The sequence below is a fragment of the Lepidochelys kempii genome, chromosome 5 (genome assembly GCF_965140285.1).
Source record: "Lepidochelys kempii isolate rLepKem1 chromosome 5, rLepKem1.hap1, whole genome shotgun sequence".
Classification (NCBI taxonomy): Eukaryota; Metazoa; Chordata; order Testudines; family Cheloniidae; genus Lepidochelys; species Lepidochelys kempii.
Genome location: NC_136384.1, coordinates 95,580,681 through 95,604,751, shown reverse-complemented (window position 1 = coordinate 95,604,751; position 24,071 = coordinate 95,580,681). Strand labels below are relative to the sequence as shown.

At 41.7% G+C, this 24,071-nt stretch overlaps 1 protein-coding gene across 4 annotated transcripts in view; it reads right to left on the bottom strand.

Moving 5' to 3' along the window:
• The window catches only part of LOC140911646 (guanine nucleotide-binding protein subunit alpha-14), a 60,366-nt gene extending 38,462 nt beyond the window's left edge, over positions 1-21,904 (bottom strand). For 2 of the 4 annotated variants that reach the window (XM_078852882.1, XM_073345102.2), the window contains exon 1: positions 20,726-21,144. Coding sequence is in view for 1 of the 4 variants with exons in the window: in XM_073345100.2 (XP_073201201.1) it covers positions 21,222-21,342 (121 nt within the window). In the remaining 3 variants the exon portion in view is untranslated. Of the gene's footprint in view, positions 1-20,725; positions 21,145-21,221 lie in introns of those variants that run through there. The other 2 variants (XM_073345100.2, XM_073345101.2) reach the window with 2 other exon arrangements.
• Positions 21,905-24,071: the final 2,167 nt, after the last annotated feature.

The window sequence follows — 24,071 nt, the reverse complement described above, 5'->3', positions numbered from 1 at the left end:
ATGTACAGGGTGTTATTTCGTAAATGGATTTTGTGTGTGTGTGTGTGTGTGTGTGTGTGTGTGTGTGTGTGTGTGTGTGTGTGTATATCAAAAGTTCTTCAGCAGAAGATGGGCACAAGCAAATCATATCCTAACCAAGGGGGGGGGGGAAATCAGACTTAAAAAGGGACATTAACTAGAGGAGCTCTTGAGTTGGTATTTAAACCACAGAAATGTAAGAAATATGCATGGAAAATTTCTCTATTAAGGTTAACTTCATTTTACAAAATGTTCTCACACATACTTCTAAAGAATTGTACTGGCTCAATTTTTAATGAGGAATAGAGGCTCTCTATATAAATTAGATCAGATAAACTATGCCTGCTTAAATTCGCCAATGAAACCACTCCAGTTTTTTATTTAAAACACAACATGAACCTAATACTGTTAGAGTAGAAGCATTTCAATAAATTTGGAATTCCTCAGTATAAAACATCTGTTCCTGGGATTTAATTAAATACAGTTTCATATTTAAGAATCAGCTGCTGGGTTCATCACAGAACTTTCAGACACAATTTTTTGGTAGAAAGACACAGTACTGTCTTAAAAGCAAATATAGTTCTCTAAATGTATTCATCCTTCCTAAAATATTGGGGTTCAAATATCGCGCAGGGTTGAAACAAGGGAAAAACAATGATGAAAGCAAAGCTAAAAAAGTCCACTGTCACAGATCCTTTTTTTTTTTTGGGGGGGGGGGGGGGGAAATCTTAAAATTGAATGAGCATTATTGACTTAAATATGGTCTCAAAATTTAAATTTTCTAAAAATAAGGTTTCATAAAATCTAAGACACTTGGAAATTGTTCCACAGGTTTTTTCCCCCCTGAATTCCAACAGAAACAGACTGTTTATTTTTAGATAAAATAATATTGTGTTGAAGTGTTTGAAATCCAAGCATTGTAGCAGTAAGAACCTGAAAGTGAAACTGACTAAACAAAAGTGAAATTAATTTAAGTGAATTTCCAGTGTTAAAGTTAAAAAAAAACCCACACAAATTAAACAAAGAGCTTAACTCATTACAAACAAACTAGATTTTTAAAGTTCTCATGTTTAATATACAACATATTAGTAACATAAGAGAAGAAACCTATTTGCATTTAACATATGATCTTAAGCGACTGTCTCAGCCAAATGTCCTTGTTCCTTCTTTGCACCTTATGTAAGTGAAAATCTAGCAGATGGAAATGTTACAAGAAGTTATTTCAATATTTTTGATTCTCTAACTATCACTATCATCTTCACTGCATGGAAACAATTGGTAGATACAATCAAATATTGTTTTGATGTGCACTGTTCTATAACTTTCATCAAAATAAACTTATTGCTGAGGATTTCAGACATTTTCATATCAGGCTGTCACAGGCAAACACTCATAATGGGCCTTCAAATGTGTCCCAGAATCTTTCGCACTTACAGCCCCCACACTTCAAAAACATTTCCACAGGAATCAGTGGAATGGTGCATAGGTCACTCTTGGTGTCAGAGAAAGGACAGTTAGTTACAAATGATTCAACAAATCAGATTCAACAGAAAATAGGATGTAGGGAATTGGAGTTAGTTTGAAAATCCCCAGCAACTGTAGGGACTTCCCCTCTGGGGCTAGACACCCCAAAACAGGAACTGCTGGGCTCACATAAAAGTGACAGTTTATTCTTTTAAAAACTACTTCCAGATAAAATATTTATACATTTATCCACATTTTACATGACTGTAAAGACAGAATTAACAGGTGTGTGGCAAGATTTGCATTCACACACACTTCTGGGCTGAGAACAAGTGTGAGGAATGTCAGCACAAAAATTGTTTTGAAGAAGTCATTAAGCAATTGAAAATAGTGGTACATGGCTGTCATCTCACCTATAAACATACTGTGATATTATCTGTAATGATATCTTGCATTTTAGCAAAACTATTCTACAAACTAAGAACTTAACATGGGGAATATGATGCACTCTTTGTTATATTGTCACACTTCAAGCAATACATTAAAAACAAAAATAGACAGCTGCTTAAAAAATTAACAGAGCACCCAAGAACATATATTAAAAGATACCTTGTCCCAAAAAGCATGGTAAGTAATAATATACGCCAATGCCAACATCGGCTACTAAATATCACTATACAGAATGTTAGAGAGACAAGGGGGGTGAGATAATATCTTTTATTGCACCAGCTTCTGTTGGTCAGAGATACAGGCTTTTGAGCTTACACAGAGCTCTTCTTCTGATCTGGGAAACATACTTCAAGTGTCACAGGTAAATATAAGGTGGAACAGATCATTTAGCATAAGTAGTGAACACATATTTCAAGGGACCATTTAAGGTGAAGTGGCCTATTAACACCCCTCCAGTCATAGGGGGCAAAGGGGAGGGGCAAAAATACAGTTGGGGAGATTATACATTGTTATAATAAGCCATAAAGCCAGTGTCTCTATTCAGCCCATGATTTTTTAGAATCCTAGCAAAGTTATGAATTTAAGCTCTGAGGCTTGTCTTGTGAAAGCACTGTGCAAGTTTCTTTTGAGGATGAGGACTGATCAGTCAGATATAGTGATCACTTTGTGAAAAGTGTTCAGGGTGTATTTGTGTTTTATCGGTTTTCCTGTGTGAGTTCATTCGAGAGCATAGTTTTACCCACATAGTTGCTATTGGGGCATTTAGTGCACTGGATGAGTTACACCACACAGATCTTGAAAAGTGTACTGTAGTGTAGCGGGATGTTGATCATTGTAGCAGTGGAGATATGTCTGCAGGTTTTGCATCTGTTGTTCTGACAGGGTCTCATGCCATTTTCAGTTGGTGTGTCCTGGTCTTGGGGTTGGGGAGCTTGCTTCTGATAAGCTAGAAGAGGTTGGGGGGTTGTTTGAAGGAAGAGTCGTCTCCGGAGTCTTGGTTGTAGTTGTTTGACGATAGCCCGTATGGGTTCTGGTGTGTGGTGACACGTGACAACTAGGGGTGTGCGTCAGAGGGAGGTTTTATTTCTGTATTGTCGTAGGTTCTTTGAGGGTATTTGGGTGGCCTATTCCATAATGCAATTTAGCTGTGCACTCTGAATAAATTTCCCCAGACCTGAAGAAGAGCTCTAGCTAAGCTCAAAAGCCGGTCTCCCACACCAACAAAAGCTGGCCCAATAAAAGATATAACTTCACCCACATTGTCTCTCTAATATCCTGGGAGTGTCACGGCTACACCAACACTGCACACTATACAGTGGAGAAATGTAGGTGAGGAGAGGAGTCAATGGGACCTAGATTTTCCATGTAGTTTTTTCCACATGTTAAACAGAGAAATCAAGACCGCAAACTGCAAGCTGATAGATCAATTATGTGACTGCTGAAGATATGACAGTACTTAAGTAAGAATATATTGCTTCTTGTTTACTATTCTTTCATCAAATTTCCTATAATCATTATTATTACAGTATACCATATTTTGATTTATACTAGACATAATTTTTCAGTGTTGTGAGTGGCAGTTTACCTGTCTCACTCTCATTAACATTATCACCTAAAAAAAATCATTTTGTACACAACCTAAAAATGTGTTTCAATTGAAAAGCTCAATCCTTTTAATTACTCGCTGTATAAAAGCACAGATATTACAGATTCAGCTTTCTTCATTCCTCCTAAAAAATAAATAGACTGGAAATAGGTATAGTTGATATCTCATCTTAAATATAAGGCATTGGTAACAATTTTATATTTTTTCTTTCTAAAGTCAAAGATTTTCCTATTTAAATATTATTGACAGCAAACCTCAGACCTATTTTGCAAAAAGTATTCATGAGAGTCTCACCTTACAATCCTAAGTGTTGCTAAGCAAACTAAATTTAAATGAGTTAAATAAATTTAAATGAAGTAATATACAAATATATTAAAACAAAACTAAAGCTGAAAGTAAAATAGCCAACTGAAGCTACAGCATAGCAAACAATTTACTATGTATCCTGAATGCAAAAAAAAATCCACATCCTTTGTAAAACAGATTCAAAATTACTATCAATCTATTTTTTGATTTGTGCAAATGAAGCTGATCCCTTCGCGTGAGTATCCATGTTATAGAGATAAAATAATTAAACAGGATATTTACTATGTTAGGAAATGGCAAATTGAATGTCAAGTGTTACTCTTTGTTTTTTTGTTTAGAAAGTATATTTAAGTGCAACACTGAGGCAACAAGTAATTTGTATAATCAAATAAGAAATTGTTTAACCTGTTTTCCTTAGTGAGAAATCATTCCTGGAATTGATTTCTAATTAAATAAACCTTCTTGGAGAACAAAAGAGAAAATAAAGTACAAAATATTATCTTTGATGATTATCTTTAAATTACAGCCAAATGGGCTCCCATACAATATTTCAGTTTTAATGTGCTATCTTTTTAAATGGACATGCTGTTTGATAGACATTTGTTTGTTCACATTCATCATCTGCACTCCTCTGGTTTTAAGTACAAGATTAATATTTTCTTATGAGGCTCCCTTATTCAAAGGGAAACCAAGTATTGATCTGTCATGGATCAGATCCTGGATCACTTATTTGACTTTGAAATTGCGTGAACTAGTTAGTAATTCTTTTTTCTGCATATTTGATGAAGGAAAAAGCACACTCAGTGAGACAGGGCAGCCTCTCATTTATCTACTCCAAGTTCAGCAAATACTAACAGATATAAAAATTAGGTTTAATGACAACTAAGGATGCATGAGGCCCCCCAAATCTATCCAAATCCTTGAAAGCATGGAAACAATTTAAAGGAAGTCTCCAGCATTCCTTGCCACCTTCAACATCACCTAGAATACTGTTGAATTTCTTATGGACCATTGCAGAGTATCATCATCATCATCTCCATTTCCAACACATACCAAAAAGAAATATATAACAGACTGAATTGGATGAAGTTAGGTATGTTTAAAAAAAAAAAAACACAAAACAAAAAACCACCTTACTCTGTTATGCTCATACTCTCTTATTTCCACAAACTTGACTGTCACATAGTCCATTCATTTGGAAAGTTATTCTGATTTAACACCATTAAGGTGTTGTGTGTGAAAGAGTTGGATTAAGTTGGGACACGTGTTATTGCTTTTTGGAGCAATTTTGCTGGCGATCAAAATGAGACCGCTGCCATTGTACAGCTTGCACAGCAAGGGTTCGTTACTCAGTGAAAGCGAAACTTAGGCAATCCTTACACCAAGAGCTTAACACCATTTTTTGAAAGCAGGCCCAGAGGATGCCTGTTGCTTCAAAATTCAGGTCTCCAGTGCGGCAGCCCTCATATTTAAATCAGATTTTAACGTTGCTCAGTACCCAGCAGCACCCACTGTAAAAGCAAAGATATGCAATGCAACATTCTTAAGAACAATGGGAGTTGCTGCATGCAGAGTGAGTACTTTTAAAAATCTGGCCCTTAAATTTTAGTTTGGCATTAGCAAGAAATATATTCTCAATTTAATTATTCTACTGTTAATATTATTAGATCCACAGGACAGTACATACCAAGAAACAAGAACATTTAGTTAAGCATTAGCGTGAAGACAAGCAAAAGAGAATAAACTTTAAAGTTTGACAATAAGATTCATTATTTTTATATACCCAATTATTATAATCCCCCATTTCTCAGGTTCTCTGCCTTTCAAAGTAATAAGATGCCAATTAAGCTATGGAACACTCACAACTAGTGAACACATTGTCAAGCAAAGCCATATTAGCATATTCTGCAACTTCAAATTTTATACTGACACATGAAGCTGGTATGGAACTTGCATTTCTTGGTAAGAGGGTGGGATAAGGTAGAGACAAATTTCTTACATACCATCTTTTGATTACAACAGCCGTACAAAATAATCTCCCTCACACTGTTAAACGAGTGGGCACATAAAAGATACCGTGGAAATACAGTGGGGCACAAAGAGCTGCCAGCAGGAACAACAACAAAAGTACAATATTATCTTAAAGGAAAATTGAAGTGATATGATTTAAATCGCTTGTTGTTAGAGGTGTTTACTAATAATCCAATCCTGAGAGGTGCCAAATGTCTTCAACAAGTCATGCTCTCTTTCTCCCTACTTCATTCCCTCCCCTACCTCCCACCCCAAAAATTATTTGGGTCTTCCACATTCAAGGACAGTTTCAAATAGCTCAAGAATTAAAATTTCCTCCCTGCCCTCCTATATCACTTTTAGTTATATCCTACAATCTTTGGCAAATGTCATCATTGCTTAACTTTTCAGACTGATTCTTCCATGTTTTGATTGGAGTGGTATCTCCCAGAAACCTGCCAGTTTAACCCTAATAAGGCAACAAATGACACTGGATATGCTAGATGTGGGGAATAACCTTGAATTTTCAACCACAGGCCAGTGAGAACAAAGAAAGGTTATTGGTGCAGTGCATTGTGATTTAACACCATGCAGCTGAACTGCCATACATCACACTGGAAATTATCAGAACTTTGTTTATTCCTTATATTATCTTTAAAATACTTTAAACAGTATGTCTTAAAAATCTCAAGACCAAGATTTAAGATATGCTATTTATAGAGTTGCTCTTTTAGAAAACAAATTGCATATAAGTCAGAATCAATTGATGGATTCTCCAAAATCTGAAGTCTTTAAATTGAGATTGCACATCTTATGTTCTAGTTTAATGAGAAGTTACGGGGTTGATGAAGGTATTACTGGGTGAAAAATCTATGACCTGAGTTATGCAGAAAGGCAGAAGAGACTGTCATAATTGTCCCTCCTGGGCTTTAAATCTATGAATTAATGAAAATTCTTAATATGATCCAGGAATCATTCCACAGACAGCCATGAAAAAAATCAGTCCCTCAGTGTTAAATGTAGCTAGTTTTACACTTTCCAAAAGAACAAACAAACAATCTCCTGTCTAGTTCAACAATAACCCACATGAAGGTGTGCATTAGTAGACTATAATTCAATTCTTGGATAGTTGCAATCACTTGTGCTCATTCCTCACAATGCACCTTAAGCATGTAGTAGCCAGGAAAAACATTAACAGCTTACTAATGCACAGTTCTGGGGTAGTTTACTGTTTTTAGAATTGGTTTGTAACAACATAAGTGAATTCATGTAGGGCTAAAAGATTATCTTGTGGTTAAAAAAATAGGACTAGGAGTCAAGAAACCTAGGATTAATTTCCAGAATGGATGAGAATTCAAAATGGGTGTGCAAGTTAGAGTTCTACAGGGGATGGGTTGTTGACATTCTAAGAAATAGCACACTGCAGCCCCTAAACAGTGGAAAGAGACAGCATTCACCCATCCCACCAGGATCTTCTCTAGAGAACTCAGCATCAAGGATCCCTCCATTCATAGTTTCTTTTTTTTTTTTTAAATGAAAAGATTATTATTCCTTGTATTTTGGTGCCCTACAGAGCTGCCTACCTAAATTATGTCCAAATTGAGATTAGTGCATATTGAGGCCTTTTAGAATTACATTTTGCACAGCTAGGGAAGAAAAAGAACAATGCCACTGGCCAGAAAAGTAGCTGTATTTGTTAGCATTCTTACAATTTGCTCCTAAAAAAAATTTACAGAAGAAATGCAGTCAATATATTGATAACATCACACTTTAAGCTTTGCATTTTTTTGTTTTGTTTTGTTAAGTGAGGAGCCATTGCTCATTCATGGGACGGGGGAGTACGATCCACAGAATATCACCAAGCTAAGCTACAAGAAAGGGAGCAAACTCTCTCTCTCTCAAAAAAAAAAAGGTATCTATCCCAAATACATTAAGAAATAAAGAGAGAAAAAGAGAGAAGATATTACTTGAAGAAAGCAAGCGAGTGATCCTACAAGTAACAGTCAGGTTCTCTCCAGAGACATATCTCTAGGATGTTGTGGAAAGGCCAAAGCATTTTGTTTCCTTCCTGGTTTTGGAGTTGGTACTTTGGGCTCCACCCCATAAGCACTTATGTATATGAATAACTGCACATAACTCAGTAGCCTTAATGTCTTCAAAATGACTACTCACTTGTACAGGATTACTCACGTACTTTAAGATTTTGCAGAATCTGCCTGCAGTTTGTAGCTAATATTCTTGATGGTAGTAAAACAGGCTATTTACCTCCAGGCTGGCTATTGCCAAACAGGCACAAATTATTCCTTTCAATTTTATCCATTTATCACCCTTTGGGGGGCGGGTATTTTTAAAACTGTCCTTTCATCATCTTTAACATGTACAAAAAGTTACCTACTGTTACAGCCAATTTAAAATTGTTGGATACATGCCCAACAGTAATAGTACGAAGAAATAAAACTCCAGTCCTAAAGCAACAACATTTACAACCCCACTTTCCCATAACTTCTGGTTCTGTAGTATGTCTGCTTGGGAAACACTATCAAATGTAGGAACACAATAAAATAAAGTCTGTTAAGATAAAAACAGTTTTGGGCACCTCCATGTGTGTACCTTTATTCCCTTGTTTGCATGTTGTAATTCTCCTATTCATTCAGTCCTATTTCCTCTTTTTTTTTTTTTCTTCCCCTCCCCTCTTCACTTAAAGACAAAAAGAAAGAATATTATTCCTTTTTTACTTTACGGTACCATCTTCTTCATCTTTTACCCCCGTTTTCAACATCTCTGACCTTCCTGTTTCTCTCATTCCGATCTCTCCCCTTACTGTTTTTTTTTATCTGTTTCTAATGTCCCGTCCCTCTCCTCCTTATCCACATAGGACATGAACCTGCAATCTGATCCATATGGGTGGACTCCTGAAGAGCCTCACTGACTTCTATGGGCGTCTGTTCCTCTGTATGAGGAATATTCCCACAAGGAGCAAATTGCCGGATTAAGGCCATAGTCGACTCCAGGGAGATCAGTCTCCATGCTTGTACACACCTTGGCCTCTCTGCTGAGATCATTAAAGGTACAAATTAGTGCCAGTTGGAGTGATGGACTGTTTTGCAATATAGACACTTATCCCTGAGAAATTGGATTGGGACTGCCAAACTATTGAAGAAAAGTTTTAGTCATTATTCAAGTATCTACTGATCACCAGTCGGTTAATGGCTGTGTATTGCATTAGCAATCCTCTAAACCAGCAATTATCCCTCAATAATTATTATTAATATGTATTACCTCTGTGTGTGTGTGTATTTGTATTTCAAGTGTATAAAAGGTTGTTACAAAGAGGAGGGAGAAGAATTATTCTTCTTAGCCTCTGAGGATAGGACAAGAAGCAATGGGCTTAAATTGCAGCAAAGGAGGTTTAGGTTGGACATCAGGAAAAACCTTCCTGTCAGGGTGGTTAAGCACTGGAATGAATTGCCTAGGGAGGTGGTGGAATCTCCACCATTGAAGAAATTTAAGAGCAGGTTAGACAAACACCTGTCAGGGCTGGTCTAGATCAGGGGTGGGCAAACATTTTGGTCTTAGGGCCACATCTGGGAAGAGAAATTGTATGGTGGGCCATGCATGCTCACAAAATTTGGATTTGGGTGCGAGTGGCGGTGAGGCTCTGGTTGTGGGTATCGGCTCCAGGGTGGGGTCAGAAATAAGGAGTTTGGGGTATGGGAGGGGGTTCCAGGCTGGGGCAGGGGACTGGCATGCCGGGGGTGGGAGGGGAAGGGCTCTGGGGATGAGGTGTTTGGGGTGTAGGTGGGTGCTCTGGGATGGAATTGAGGGGTTTGGAGGGCAGGAGGGGGTCCAGACTGGGGTAGGGGATTGGGGTGCGGGAAGGCATTCAGGCTCCGGCTGGGGGTGCAGGCTCTGGGGTGGGGCTGGTGAGGGTTTGTGGTGCAGGAGGGTGCTCCAGGCTGGGATCAAGGGGTTGGAGGGCAGGAGGGGGATCAGGGCTGGGGCACGGGGGGTTGCAGTGCAGGGAGAGTCTCAGAGGTGCAGGCTCAGGGCGGCGCTTACCTCAAGCGGCTCTCGGAAGCAGCAGAATGTCCCTCAAAGGCACAGCCAGGTGGCTCTGCATGCTGCCCCATCCGCACGCAATGCCCTTGCAGTTCCCACTGGAGCGCCAGAGGGGACCATTGGAGTGGGGCCATTGGAGCACGGATAAACCGGAGGGGGGCCATGCCACTGCTTCCAGGAGCAGCCCCCAACTCTGCTCCCCAGCTGGAGCACTGGAGGGGGGCCAGGCCCCAGACCCCGCTCCTCAGTGGGAGCTCAAGGGCTGGCTTAAAACAGCTGGAAGGCCAGATCTGGCCTGCAGTTTGCCCACCCCTGGTCTAGATAATACTTAGTCCTGCCATGGGTGCAGGGGACTAGACTAGATGACCTCTCAAGGTCCCTTCCAGTCCTATGATTCTATATAAAATCTTTTAATGTTCCCACAAACGTTGATTAAGCACTCAAATATTGTGTATATAAAATACTTATATGGCTCTATCGTTGTAGCATCTTAGCATCTCACAGTCTTCAATGTGTTTATCCTCACAACAGCACTGTAAGGCAAGAAAGTACGATTACTGAAGCACAGGGTAACTAAGGCCTGGATTTGCAAAGGGCTCAGTGTTGCAATGCCTAACTTTTAAGCATCTAGAAAATAACTGGACCAACAATGAGATCCACAAAGCCTGAGTTAAATTCCTTGGCTCCCTATACAATGAATAGGGAGAGATAGGCACTTAAGAATAGGATCCTGAAAAGCCGACATGCAAGGCGGGGAGTCACCTAAACAGGGCAATGGGAGATGCCAACTAGAGGGCATGCCCTAAGCCCTAGCCCTCTCACAGAGTTTGATACCTAAGGCTGGGCTGCAGGGAGGTGCTTATCTCTGCTTGCAATCCACAGCTAAGAACCCCTCTCGGGGTCAGGTGATTTAGGCTCCTAAGTTGTTTCTTCCAAAAATGAGTGGGGTGTCTGCTTAACTCCATGTCCAAGGGCCAGGTGGAGGGATTGAAAGTGCCCTTGGAATTTGGGATATTCTGATGTGGGTCTCGCACAATCTCTCTTAGTGGAGTTGTTCCACTTTAATTAAATAACTGATTAAGTAAATAACAATTGGGCAAGAGAAAGACTCATTCTACAGTTCAGTGGTCACCTGAGAGGTGGGGTACCCCTGTTCAAATCTTATCGTCTCATCAGGGGGATATTGAACAGGGGTCTCCCACATCTCAGGTGAATGCCCTAACTACTGTGCTAAAAATCATAAGGGAGGGTCTCTCACGCCCTATCCACTGGCCATTTTTGTGGAGTTAGGCATGCTCTTAGAATACCCACTAATTTGGCCCCACAGACAAAACAGGCAAGGAAACACCCGTCATCCCCCAGTTTGTGGATCATACTAGTTAGGTGGGAGGCAGAAGTGCACACAACTAGAATAAGGCAGCCGTGCACATGTTAGGAGGTGGAAATATAGGCGATAGGAGATTTTTACAATGGAAATTTAGTCACCAGCTAAGTGTGGGTTTGTAGAATGCAGTGGTGGTCCCTGTATGGAGCTGGACCTTAGTGACGTGCCCAACGTCACAATGAAAGGCTGTCACCGAGCCTGGAATGGAACCCAGGTCTCCCCCAAAAAAACTAGGCTACTACTCTAATCAATGGACCACCATCCTCCATAGGGTAGCTATACTATTTTCATGACTGGTGTAGGGTGACTCTTTCACTGTGCCTATTGATTTACTGATTTTATAAATCAAGATACAGACATTTCATTTGGGTTATCTGACAGATCTGATGACAGAGTAGTAAAAATTATACACAATAAAAACCCCAAGACAGGATAACAGTTTCTGATAAACACAACTCCTAGTCACAGCTGCTGTGGAAATATGAACAAACTGTCCGCACTACCTTATTTGTTTTAAATGTTGGATGTTCCTACTGTAAGTCATACAAATCAATAAAGGAGAGGAACTCTACTTTTTCTGTGGGGATTGCTGCAGTATTCATTTACACACTCTTCTTTGATATTTGTAGTACTGAGTAACTGAACCCACCTCGGTAAGTGCAAATTGGCAAAGATACAACTTGGACAACTGAAGCTGCTGAGTCCAGATTCCTAGAGCAATGGAGGGTTAGGACTGCAACTTTATAAGGGACGTGTTGTGTCACCCTTTTTCCAATATGGCTTGCGGCCTTGGGGTCGGGTTGGACCCACTGCTGCTTCAAGATATACTGACAGTAGCTTTAACTCATATTGGATTTTCGATCATTACTTTTGTTATGTATTGTGGATCAGGGTCCTAGTGTGCTACATATTATACAAACACACAGTAAGACACAGCACCTGCTATCTGTGGATCACCAGGAAGCTCACCAGAGCTATTCATGCCTTTGTCTCCTCCCGGATTATTATAATGCAATTTACTTGAGATGGCCCTTGGTAAGCCTATAGAAAAGTCAGTTCCCTGTATGCTAAGGGAGGAGGGTCAACATTACCACATTAAACCTGTACTCACATCCCCTATTGGCTACTACTTGGTTCTTGGTCATTTCAAGGCATTTTCATAAGGAATACTATTTTCTCCATGAGACCAGAAGCCTTATGTTGATATTCTTCTCATAGTGGTAGTCAAAACAAGAAAAAGGTGTGTTGTTATCTATATACTTTGTCCTCTTCTAGATTAACAGGAAAACATAACAGAATCATATTTTCAAGAGTGGTCAGCATCGATAATGGGGACCAGATTTTGAACAGAGCTCAGCACCCAGCAGCTTCTGCTGAGAACAATTTGATCTATTTCATATATTCAAACTTGTGTTGTTTGTTTACATTCAACCTATAAAGGACAAATATAAAAAAAAAAAAACCCACACACAAGTCTGTAGGGATAAAATTAGAAACGCCAAGGCACAAAACGAGATTAAACTAGCTAGAGACATAAAGGATAACAAGAAAAGATTCTCGGAATACATTAGAAGCAAGAGGAAGACCAAGGACAGGGTTGGCTCATTAGTCAATGAGGGGGGAAAAATAATACCTGAAAATGTGGAAATGGCAGAAGAGCTAAGTGACTTCTTCATTTCGGTTTTCACCAAAAAGGTTAGTAGCAATTGGATGTCTAACATAGTAAATGCCAGTGAAAATGAGGTAGGATCGTAGGCTAAAATTGAGAAACAAGAAGTTAAAAATTACTTAGATAAATTAGATGTCTTCAAGTTACCAGGGCCTGATGAAATACATCCTAGAATACTCAAGGAGCTGAATGAGGAGATATCTGAGCCATTAGCGATTATCTTCAAAAAGTCATGGAAGATGGGAGAGATTCCAGAGAACTGGAAAAAGCTAAATATAGTGTCCATCCATAAAAAGTGAAATAAAGGATAACCAGGAAATTATAGACCAGTCAGCTTAATTTCAGTACCCGGAGAGATAATGGAGCAAATAATTAAGCCATCAATTTGCTAACCCTAGAAGATAATAAGGTGGTAAGTAAAGGTCAGCATGGATTAGTCAATAACACATCATGTCAAACCAACCTAATAGCTTTCTTTCATAGGGTAACAAGCCTTATGGATGGGGCGGGAAAGCAATAGATGTGGTATATCTTAACTTTAATAAGGCTTATGATACTGTCTCTCATGACTTCTCATAAACTAACTAGGGAAATAGAACCTAGATGGAGCTACAAAAAGGTGGGTGCATAACTGGTTGGAAAACTGTTCCCAGAGAGTAGTTATCAGTGGTTCACAGCCAAGCTGGAAGGGCATACTGAGTAGGGTCCTGCAGGGATCAGTTCTGGGTCTGGTTCTGTTCAATATCTTAATCAATGATTTAGATAATGGCATAGAGATCACACTTACAAAGTTTGCGGACGATACCAAGCTGGGAGGGGTGGCGAGTGCCTTGGAGAATAGGATTAACATTCAAAATGATCTGGAGAAACTGAAGAAATGGTCTGAAGTAAATAGGATGAAATTCAATAAGGACAAATGCAAAGTACTCCACTTAGGAAGGAACAATCAGTTGCACATATACAAAATGGGAAATGACTGCCGAGGAAGGAGTACTGCAGAAAGGGATCTGGGTCATAGTGGATCACAACTAAGTATGAGTCAACAGTGTAACACTGCTGCAAAAAAAGTAAACATCATTCTGGGATGTATTAGCAAGAGTGTTGTAAATGAGACACGAGAAGTAATTCTTCCGCTCTACTCCACGATGATTAGGCCTCAACTGAATTATTGTGTCCAGTTCTGGGCACCACATTTCAGGAAAGATGTGGACAAATTGGAGAAAGTCCAGAGAAGAGCAACAAAAATGATTAAAGGTCTAGAAAACATGACCTATGACGGAAGATTGAAAAAAAAAATGGGTTTGTTTAGTCTGGAGAAGAGAACACTAAGTGAGGACATAACAGTTTTCCGGTACATAAAAGGTTGTGTGACAAAGTTCCTCCTCTGCCTTGGTGGGTCCTGCTCTTCTTGGCGGATTTTGCTTGCCTCAGAGATTTACAGCACCCCTCAGTTTGGCCACTTTTGCTAGTGGCTCAAACCTGCCATTCACTCAGCTAGCCTCATCACTGGCCAGCATGGGAAACAGGAAGAAGAACAATCCCCACAGTTTCTGCTGATCCACCATGTGGGTTGGGGAACAGACCAGAAACCTTCCCCTCTGGTGAAACCCACAGTCCAGGTCAACTCCTCCTGCGTCTGATCAGGAGTTGGGAGGTTTGGGGGGACCCCAGGCCCGCCCTCTACTCTGGGTTCCAGCCCAGGGCCCTGTGGACTGCAGCTGTCTAGAGTGCCTCCTAGAACAGCTGTGTGACAGCTACAAATCCCTGGGCTACTGCCCCATGGCCTCCTCCCAACACCTTCTTTATCCTCACCATAGGACCTTCCTCCTGGTGTCTGAAAATGCTTGTACTCCTCAGTCCTCCAACAGTCTGCGTTCTCACTCTCAGCTCCTAGTGCCTCTTGCTCCCAGCTCCTCACATGCACACCACAAACTGAAGTGAGCTCCTTTTTAAACTCAAATGCCCTGATTAGCCAGCCTGCCCTAATTGATTCTGGCAGCTTCTTAATAGGCTCCAAGTGTCCTAATTAGCCTGCCTGCCTCAATTTGTTTCAGCAAGTTTCTTCTTGTTCTGGAACTGCCCCTATTACCTTACCCAAGGAAAATGGACCTGCTTAATCTGGGACTAATATATCCACCTTCTAACACTCTCCTGTAGCCATCCGGCCTGACCCTGTCACAGTTGTTACAAGGAGGAAGGAGAAAAATTGTTCTCTTTAACCTCTGAGGAGAGGATAGGGTGACCAGATATTCCGATTTTATAGGGACAGTCCCAATATTTTGGGCTTTTTCTTATATAGGCTCCTATTACCCTCCCACCCCCGTCCTGATTTTTCACACTTGCTATATGGTCAGCCTAGGATAGGACAAGAAGCAATGGGCTCAAATGGCAGCAAAGGAGGTTTAGGTTGGACATTAAGCACTGGAATAAATTGCACAGGGAGGTTGTGGAATCTCCATCATTGGAGATTTTTAAGGGCATCTTAAAAAAAAAAAAAAAACACCTATCAGGGATGGTCTAGATAATACTTAGTCCTGCTGTGAGTGTAGGGGACTGGACTAGATGACCTCTCGAGGTCCCTTCCAGTCATATGATCCTATGATTTTGAAAATCTGGCCACTTAGGTGCCTAAATGGGAGCTATTGATGTTGAGCTCTGTTAAAAATCTGATCCTTAGCTAATATAACAAGAGAAACAGGGTAGAATGATTTTTTTGTTCTTTTTAAACTTTTACAGTGCAGTAAATTCTTAAGCAAGAAGCTCCAATATTTTAGAATTTATGGTTGCTTTAACCTGAAAATAAACTATCCCTTCTTATTTCACAAATTTGAAATAGGACCATGACAAAACAGATCATGCGCACACAGATATTCTACATGGTTAACAACACAGGCCATGATTTAAAGTCATATGGTTATCAATACATATACCTCCCCTATACAAATCCAATCGCTTCCAGGGGTCAGCCTCCACCCCAAACCCCATTTCACCGCCAGCATTTATAATGGTGTTAAATATTTAAGAACTGTTTTTCATTTATAGGACTCAGAGACTTGCTGCGTGAAAGGGGTCACTAGTACAAAAGTTTGAGAACCACTGCCTTAAATTATATGCAAGACAGACTCAGCTGTGATTGTAGCTTTTCGTAACAAAAAGTATGTATGTTTTTATACTGAACTCTGTGGGACAAATCACATGTTTAAAGTTAAGCATGCATGTAAGTTTGCAGTGTCAGGGCCTGTGATGCTGGCAGACCAGGTGCCAGCTCATGCCAAGGTCCCCGTGACTCAACTGAACACTTGACAAATACATAGCTGGAATCAGTCTGACTCTCTTGTGTTAGTAAGGTTAAAATAGGTATTAGAATTACAAGAATGTGTTCAGTGTTTAGACTTTATTGAATGCTTGTGGGTTGTTGCATACATTAATCTCACTTATAGCATCTGTATCCCATACTGTAAGATAATATTTAAGCATTTGCATTGCAAGCCTCTGTTATATTATAAATCACGAGACAGGAGACAGATATTAACTAATGTAAAATACTGGTCTCCAAGATAAGGTGTTATGTCCTGCCCAACAAGGAAGGCACATGGACACCAGACAGACTATTGTGGAACATTGAAAAGGACAAAATACTTTGTTGTTCTGCTTCCCTCTTCCCACCCCCCAACCAAAGAAGATGAATCATGGAAGTGGATTCCTCCCATCAGCTGAGTTTGCAGCTCAGAACACATGGGGGGGAAGGGAATGAAAACCCCTAACAAGAAAGAACTGTAACTGCTTGGACTCTGGGGGGCAAGGTTTTCTAGGCATAAGCAAGACAACCCCAGTGGTTAGCCTGGGTTAGCCCTAAAGGATATATAGAGCTTGCTTATTATAGATGCTACTATTGCTTTTTGAAACTTAGGATTGTAACTCATTTGTGTATGTAGGTTTACCTGCTTTAACCTTGTAAATAACTCATTTCCTTTTTAATACATCTGTATATAGTTTATTAGAGGATGGCTACAGCATTATTTTTGGTGTGCGATCTAAGGTGCAATTGACCTGGGGTAAATCACTGGTCCTTAGGGACTGCGAGTAACTTGAATATTGCTGTGATTCTTGATGTAAGGGACCATCTGCCATAAATGTAGGCTTACCTGAGTTGCGAGACAGAATTTGGAGTACCCAAAGGGACTGACTGTGATTCCGCATTAAGGCTGTTATCGTGCACAAGGAGTTTACACTTGCTACTTGGTTGGTGAAATTTAGGTATAGAATTCACAACTAATTTGGGGATTGTGCTCTGCATCTCAGGTTGGTACTCATGCTGCTGAGCCACTGCAGGACATCTTGACTAGGCCTACATAGTAAAAATATGTATACAGTGCTTATGTTCTTCTGAAAATAGAGACATATCTTGACTATTACAGTCAACTAAAAATTGCATCTTTTGTATTTGTCTGAAAATGTTTACCCTATTGTTACATGTAAGTCTAAGATTACAATAACCAAGGCTACAATAACATTTCCATTTTTTCAGTTTTACATTACATGGGATTTTCAAAAGCACTTGATGTTAGTCTACTCAAAACCTCCTCTATTCCCATTGAAGTCAAGCCAATGGTGAGCACTTTTAAAAATCACACCCTTTGTATTTTGACACTATTTTCCCTGTATACTCCATTTTGTTTTTGTAAAGGGTCTTTCACAGGAACAGATGAGAAAAGTGGAAAAATTTTATCTTAAAACAGCGGGGTAACTTGGGGACAGGTGTAATTGTCCAAAACCGAATTCATTTTTAAAAATTAAATTTCTAGTTGACAAAGTCAACTAAATTGAAAACCTGAACAGTTTAATAGATTTGTGGATTTTAAGGCCAGAAAGCACCATTATGATAAATTAGTCCAACTTCCTGCATAACTCAGGCCCATAGAATTTCATTCAGTGACTCCTGCTTCAAGCCTGTAGCATCAGGCTGAGCTAAAGCATATATTTTAGAGAAATATTTAAAAAGTCTTGATCTGAACACTAAGCGATGAAACACCAGGTTTCTAAATAAGTTGTTACAATGACAAAATTACCTGCCATTAAAATTTGCATCTTATTTACAGTCTGAATTTCTCTAGCTTCAACCTCCATCCATTGGATCTTGTTACGCCTTTGTCTTCTAGACTGAAGAGATTCTACCATCAGATATATTCCATAAGATACCAGGAAACTGCAACTACTATGTCTGGTGTTCTCTAAAAATTAAGTTTGGCCCTAACGTAGTCAATATATTTCATTTTCTTTTACATTTAAACAACTAACCAAATATGCCTGTGCAGCATTTCCAGTTGAAACATGGCAATATCATGAAAGTGGATAAAAACATGAAATATAAACAAACAACACAAAGTAAATTCGATGTTTAGACTATTCCATAATCATCTGTATCGGAGATGTTGTTTGGAACATAGATATGGACTTTTATTAAAATCTGTGTTTTTTAATCTCTCTCTCTCTCTCTCACACACACACACTATGGAGGATATTTTTTCTCCTTTCCTTGTCTGAGTACCTATAATACAGACACATAAACTAAACTTTTGGCTGCCCCAAGCAATAAATTTTTACATGAGAGATCAAGGATATCTTTGTGTAAAGAAAGGACAGGTAACATCTCCCCAGGAGGAAGCAGAGGTAGTGGAAAACCTGCCAAGCCTCACTCACTGAAAAGGCAGACTCACGCATTTTTTATAAATTTTATATCAGATGAAAGAGTTTGCTCTGTTTAAATTTCCCTCATTTAGTGGCAGTGGAGGCAGAGGCAGTAGCAACAGAGGTCAGATTCTGGAAGAAGTACTAACTTTACTCTGTCCTATCTCATTGCACTAAACTCAGACTGTGTCTATGGTGAGCTTTATTTTTCATAGATCCATAGAGCTGAACACCAGAAGAGATATTTAGATCAGTCAGACCTCCTATATACCACAGGCCATTACATTTCACCCACTTACCCCTGCATTCAATCGAATAAACTTGTTTTGCTAAAGCCTATTGTCCAGAAAGGCATCCAGTGTTTATCTGAAGTCTTCAAAAAATGGAGAATCCACCATTTCTCTTGGTAGTTTGTTTTAATGATTAATCACCCTTACTGTTCTTAAAAGCTTCCCACTGTTATACTACCAGCCGTGTGACCCCTGATACATTACCGCCAGGGCAGTGGGAGCTCGAATGAAGACAAAATGCCAGTGTTTCATTTGCCCCTGTTCAGAGCAAATCTAAACAAGTTGGTAAAAAGGCTTGCAGCTGTCAGCACCTTGTCTCTACTAGAAAGTCCCACCAACACTACCACCCAGTAGAGCTGCACCACTCCTAATGCAGCCATGACAAATTTTAAGAAAAAAGCTCAGTGTAGACACACCGAAATGGGCCCAGAATTGTGTCAGGGAGAACTCTTCACCCCCACACAGAGTCATGTGTCCTTGAAGGAAAACTGCAGAGAAGACCCAGCCAGAGACTCCAACCACTATGAGCAAAAGCTGACAAAAGCCAGGACCTCAAAACTTCCTACAGTTTTGACTGGACTTTGTGACTCCCTAATGACTGGCTGTTTGTGAGGGAGAGGGAAGGCAAGGCTGGAGAAATCTTTTCAGCTTCACTACACATCTCCCCTCTTACCCTCTTCTCCCCACCCTGTCCTCCTTCTTCTTCTTCCTTTTCCCTTTCTTTCTATTTAGCTGATCCTCCCCTAACTGTCCTCCCCCCAGAAAAACCCATAGAACTAACATGTTTGTCAGAGCATCACATTGTTCACTGTGCTTGTGTGTTCTACCTCTTCCCCACCCGCTGTCCATCTTGTCTGTTTAGATTGTAAGTTTTTTGGAGAAAGAAGACCATCTACTTCTCTGTGCAGTGCCCTGCACAACATAGCCCCATTCTTGTTTGGCCTTAGGCATGACTGTAGTAAACAGGATTTCAACAGTAAAGCTGCTCCAGGCATCTCTCCAGGGCAACGTTTACATACAGATTGGACTAGGCAACCACTCACTCCCTGCTCTTCACAGATAGTTTATTGACATGATAATATTCAAGTGTGTGCGAAGTGCAAGAATGACTGAAATCTCAAGTGTACGTGAGAAGCAATGGGTCATTTATCTGCCCAGGGTTGAGTTTCATACTGCGTTGCGGGATTCTATTTCCTGTAGACGCACATCTTAAAAAAGAGTTGGAGCGTAATCGTCCCAACACTACATTGTACAATAGTGTTACTGGGGTAGTCAAGGCCTTTCCTGATTTTTTTCCCAACTTCTGTTTTACAAAAGGGACACCCGTGGCCCTGTAGGCACAAGGAAACTCAGTCCTGTCATCCACCTCTGGAGAAGTGCCACAGGGGGGAAGCTATAGGTTAGGCTTAGCCTGCACTAGTATTTTTTCTCTACAACTCCACAGGCGTTGCTGTGACCAAGGCCATTTCTCCAGTGGCTGCACCAGTACAGAAAAAGTGCAAGCAGCTCCGGTCATTTTATCTAGAGCTCCTCCCAGTAGCAAACAGGGTGTTAACTAGAAAAGGAGGACTTGTGGCACCTTAGAGACTAACCAATTTATTTGAGCATAAGCTTTCGTGAGCTACAGCTCACTTCACCGGATGGTAACTGAAATACCAGTGCTTCTTCCACACCAGCACTCCCACCCAGTGTCCTTCCGACCACCAGCAGGGCTGTACTGGTGGGCAGGGACGGGTCTCAGTTTTGCTGCTGTAGATGCAGCCAGAAGCTGCCTTGCTTACCGTGCGTTCCACTGCCAGGTTACCAGACCAAAGGAAACCCTCAAAAACACCCAAAGGGAGAATGTCACTGGCAAAGAATGGCGCTGCTCCAGACAAAATGTGAGGAAGGGCTGACACACAGGCACAAACACCGAATCAAAAATAACTGGTCAAAGTTTGACATTTTGACTAAAAATGCCGCTGAAAAATAGAATTTCGGGAAACGCTGACAAGTTTTGTTATTAGCAGGAGCCAGCTCCCGCCTCCCCCTCAGCCCAGGGAGCTCCTCTCTCTCTCCCAACAAGAAGGGCTCTGGACGGGTACTATTAGGCAACCATGCGAGGGCATCAGCAGAGGAGGGAGATGACTAGAGAGCCGCGCACCAACGGGGCCCTCAGCTTCCCCATCCCGGCACGGTCCCGGAGGCCTGGTGCGGAGTCACCGAGCGAGGCTGTCGAGAGGAGAGGAGAGGAGAGGAGAGGAGAGGAGGCAGCCACTCCCTCCCTCACTCACTCACCCAGCAGCAGCAGCTTGAGCTCCCGGCGCGCGTCCCGCTTATCCCGGCGCAGCTGCCGCTCAATCTCCGCGCTGATCCGCTGCGACTCCTTCTCCTCGGCGGATAAGCAACATCCGGCCATGGTCAGCGCGGCAGGGTGCGGGCGAGGAGCGCTCCCCTCCCGGCTCTGCGCGCCAGGGAAAACGACACCCGCCCGCACCTGGTCCTCTGCGAGCCACGGGCGGGCTTGAGCCTCTCGCCAGCCCCGGATCCCCGCGGCACCAGCCGCCGGCTGGCCGGCAAGGGCAGCGCGTCCGCAGGGCTCCGGAGCAGACGAGTCCCCACGCAGGGAGGCGGCAAAGCCAACGGGGATGCGAGCGCCGCGGCCGCGTCCCCACGGGGTGTCTCGCGGCCGCGCTGAGCCGCGCTCGGTGGGTTGGGCTCGCCTCTTCCCCCAGGCACTGGGCTCACGGGCAGGTGCTTTTATATCTCGTTGTCCCTCCTCTCGTGGGTTAATATTTGCAAATGCGTCTCGGAGTGTCACGAGAGACCGGCGGCAATGGGGGGGGGCGGAGGAGGAAGAAGAAGGAGGAGGAAATTCCCGCCCGCGGCCAGTTGGAGGCAGTGGGACAAATGAAACCTCCAGGCTGCGGCTCCTTGTCCGGAGAGGGAGCCAGGCGGAGAGGGAGGAGCAGCCGGGACTGCTCTCGGCTGTGCCTGCTGCCGCTGGAGACGTGGGGGAGGCGGGGCGTCTTGCGAGCTCAGTCCGACTGGCGGCGGGACTCCGGCAGGGCGCTGGAGCAAATGGCGCCTGGTGTTGAATAATAATAAATTAATCATTTTTAAAAGGCTGGAGTCAGGAGCGGGGGAGGGGAGGCAGTGCCTTAAACTCCTTCAGCCCCTCTGGAAACCCCTTTCCCGGGGGAGAAGTCTGTCCGTACGTAACGCGGCCCCGGCTGCTCATCTGCAGGCGAACAGCCCCGGGCGCCCAGTCTGCCTCCGTAATTGAAATATCCCTGCTCCGACAGGTGAGCGGCTGCTGTCTCCAGCTCCCCAGCAGCGAGGCTGAGGAGGCGCTGCTGCCGGGCAGGGATAGCAAACCGGGCGCGAGCTGCTGAGCTCTAGGGGGCTCGCCTCCCGGGAACAAAACTTGTTTCGCTTAGCAGCCTCTTTCTGCGCACACTTCCCTCGTCTGGCATCTGCAGCCTTGATGCATAACCTAGAGGTTAATCGGTTCCCGGGATCTCACTGGAATGAGTGCAGACCTGTTTGTTGAAGCTGAGACAATCCGAGATGCATACTGTCATTCTGCCAATTTACATGGGGGGTGCTGGTCTTTAAACTACATGGCAAGCTGACTCACTGAGGGACGCACCATTAAGTAGAAGAAGACAAAAAGCTCAAGTGGATGAGGCATTCGTTTATTTCAGAAGTCTAAAACTTTCACTAACCTTAGGAGAATGATTCCACATTTCTAGTGTTAAGAATTGATAGTACATTAATGAAGTCAGCTAACCCCAGTTTGGTGTGGGAAGAGATTTGACACCCAAACGGAGTGATGTACTTTGTAATCTTGTGCAATTGTTGGGAGCGAGGTGGAGAGAAAGTTTTGTAGCAAAGTAGGTCTGATAGGTCAGGTTTCACATATGTTATTCTCTCATTTAAAAATGACACTTGTATAAAAACGTATAGTATTAGGGAGGTTTATCCCTGTTTTTTGTAATTTTAAAGTTTTGCCTAGATGGGAATCCTCTGTGTTTTGAATCTGATTACCCTGTAAAATTACCTTCCATCCTGATTTTACAGAGGTGCTGCTTTTATTTTTTTTCCTTTATAATGAAGTTCTGGTTTTTTTAAAGAATCTGATTGGTTTTTAGTGTCCTAAAAGCCCAGAGATTTGGTCCGTGCTCACCTGTACCAATTGGTGAGGATATTATTCTCAAGCCTCCCCAGGAAAGGGGGTGAAGGGGATTTGGGGGAATGTTTTGGGGAACAGGAACTCCAAGTGGTTCTTTTCCTTGAATCTTTGTCAAACTCACTTGATGGTGGCAGCGATACCGTCCAGGGACAAGAAGGGATACCGGCAGTACCAGGTTGAGTAACCAAGAACACTGACCAGGGAAATAACCCATTTCCTTCCCTGATGAACTGAGGGATGCACCCTACCTATGTACTTATTCTCTACACCAATACTGACTTGGACTCTTAATACATTCCATGGGTGGCGCACCTGAGCCCACTTATACACTGACGCTTTAAAAACTCCCACACCCCAATCTGGATCTATGCTGGTTATGTGATATGTGTGTACCTCATGAACCTTGCAACTGATACTTGCAATCCCGCATAACCCAAGCCTGATCCCAGATGTAAAGTACCTTCCCTCTTAACTTGTGTAAATTTGATTTTAAACATTAACTTTAATAAAATGTTTATATCTCCCAACATTGTGTGACTCCCTCCCCCCATCTTTCTTTCTCCAATAGAAAAATCACAATAAGTGAAACTATTTGACCCTTTGGTTGCAGCTCTTCATTTCTGAGTCACTAATTGTACAATTAGTCACATTTCTCTCTTTGGCTTACATACTTATCTTGTATTTAGCTGTACAAATATTACTTTCCATGTTGTGAGGTATGAAACACAATTTTACAGTTAAGCCTTGTCTGCACTAGTAAAATTAGAGCCATATTCCACCGACTGTCAGCAGTGGTGTAAACTGCTAGTAAAACAGGATTCAGGTGTTTTTACTACTGTTATGTAAACCTATTTTAACAACAGTGTTAGACACCTGAATCTTATATGTTCTAGTAGCTTAGCACAGGTGAGTTCTCATTTGGGGTCTCCAGTTGCTACTGTTAATAAGTAAAA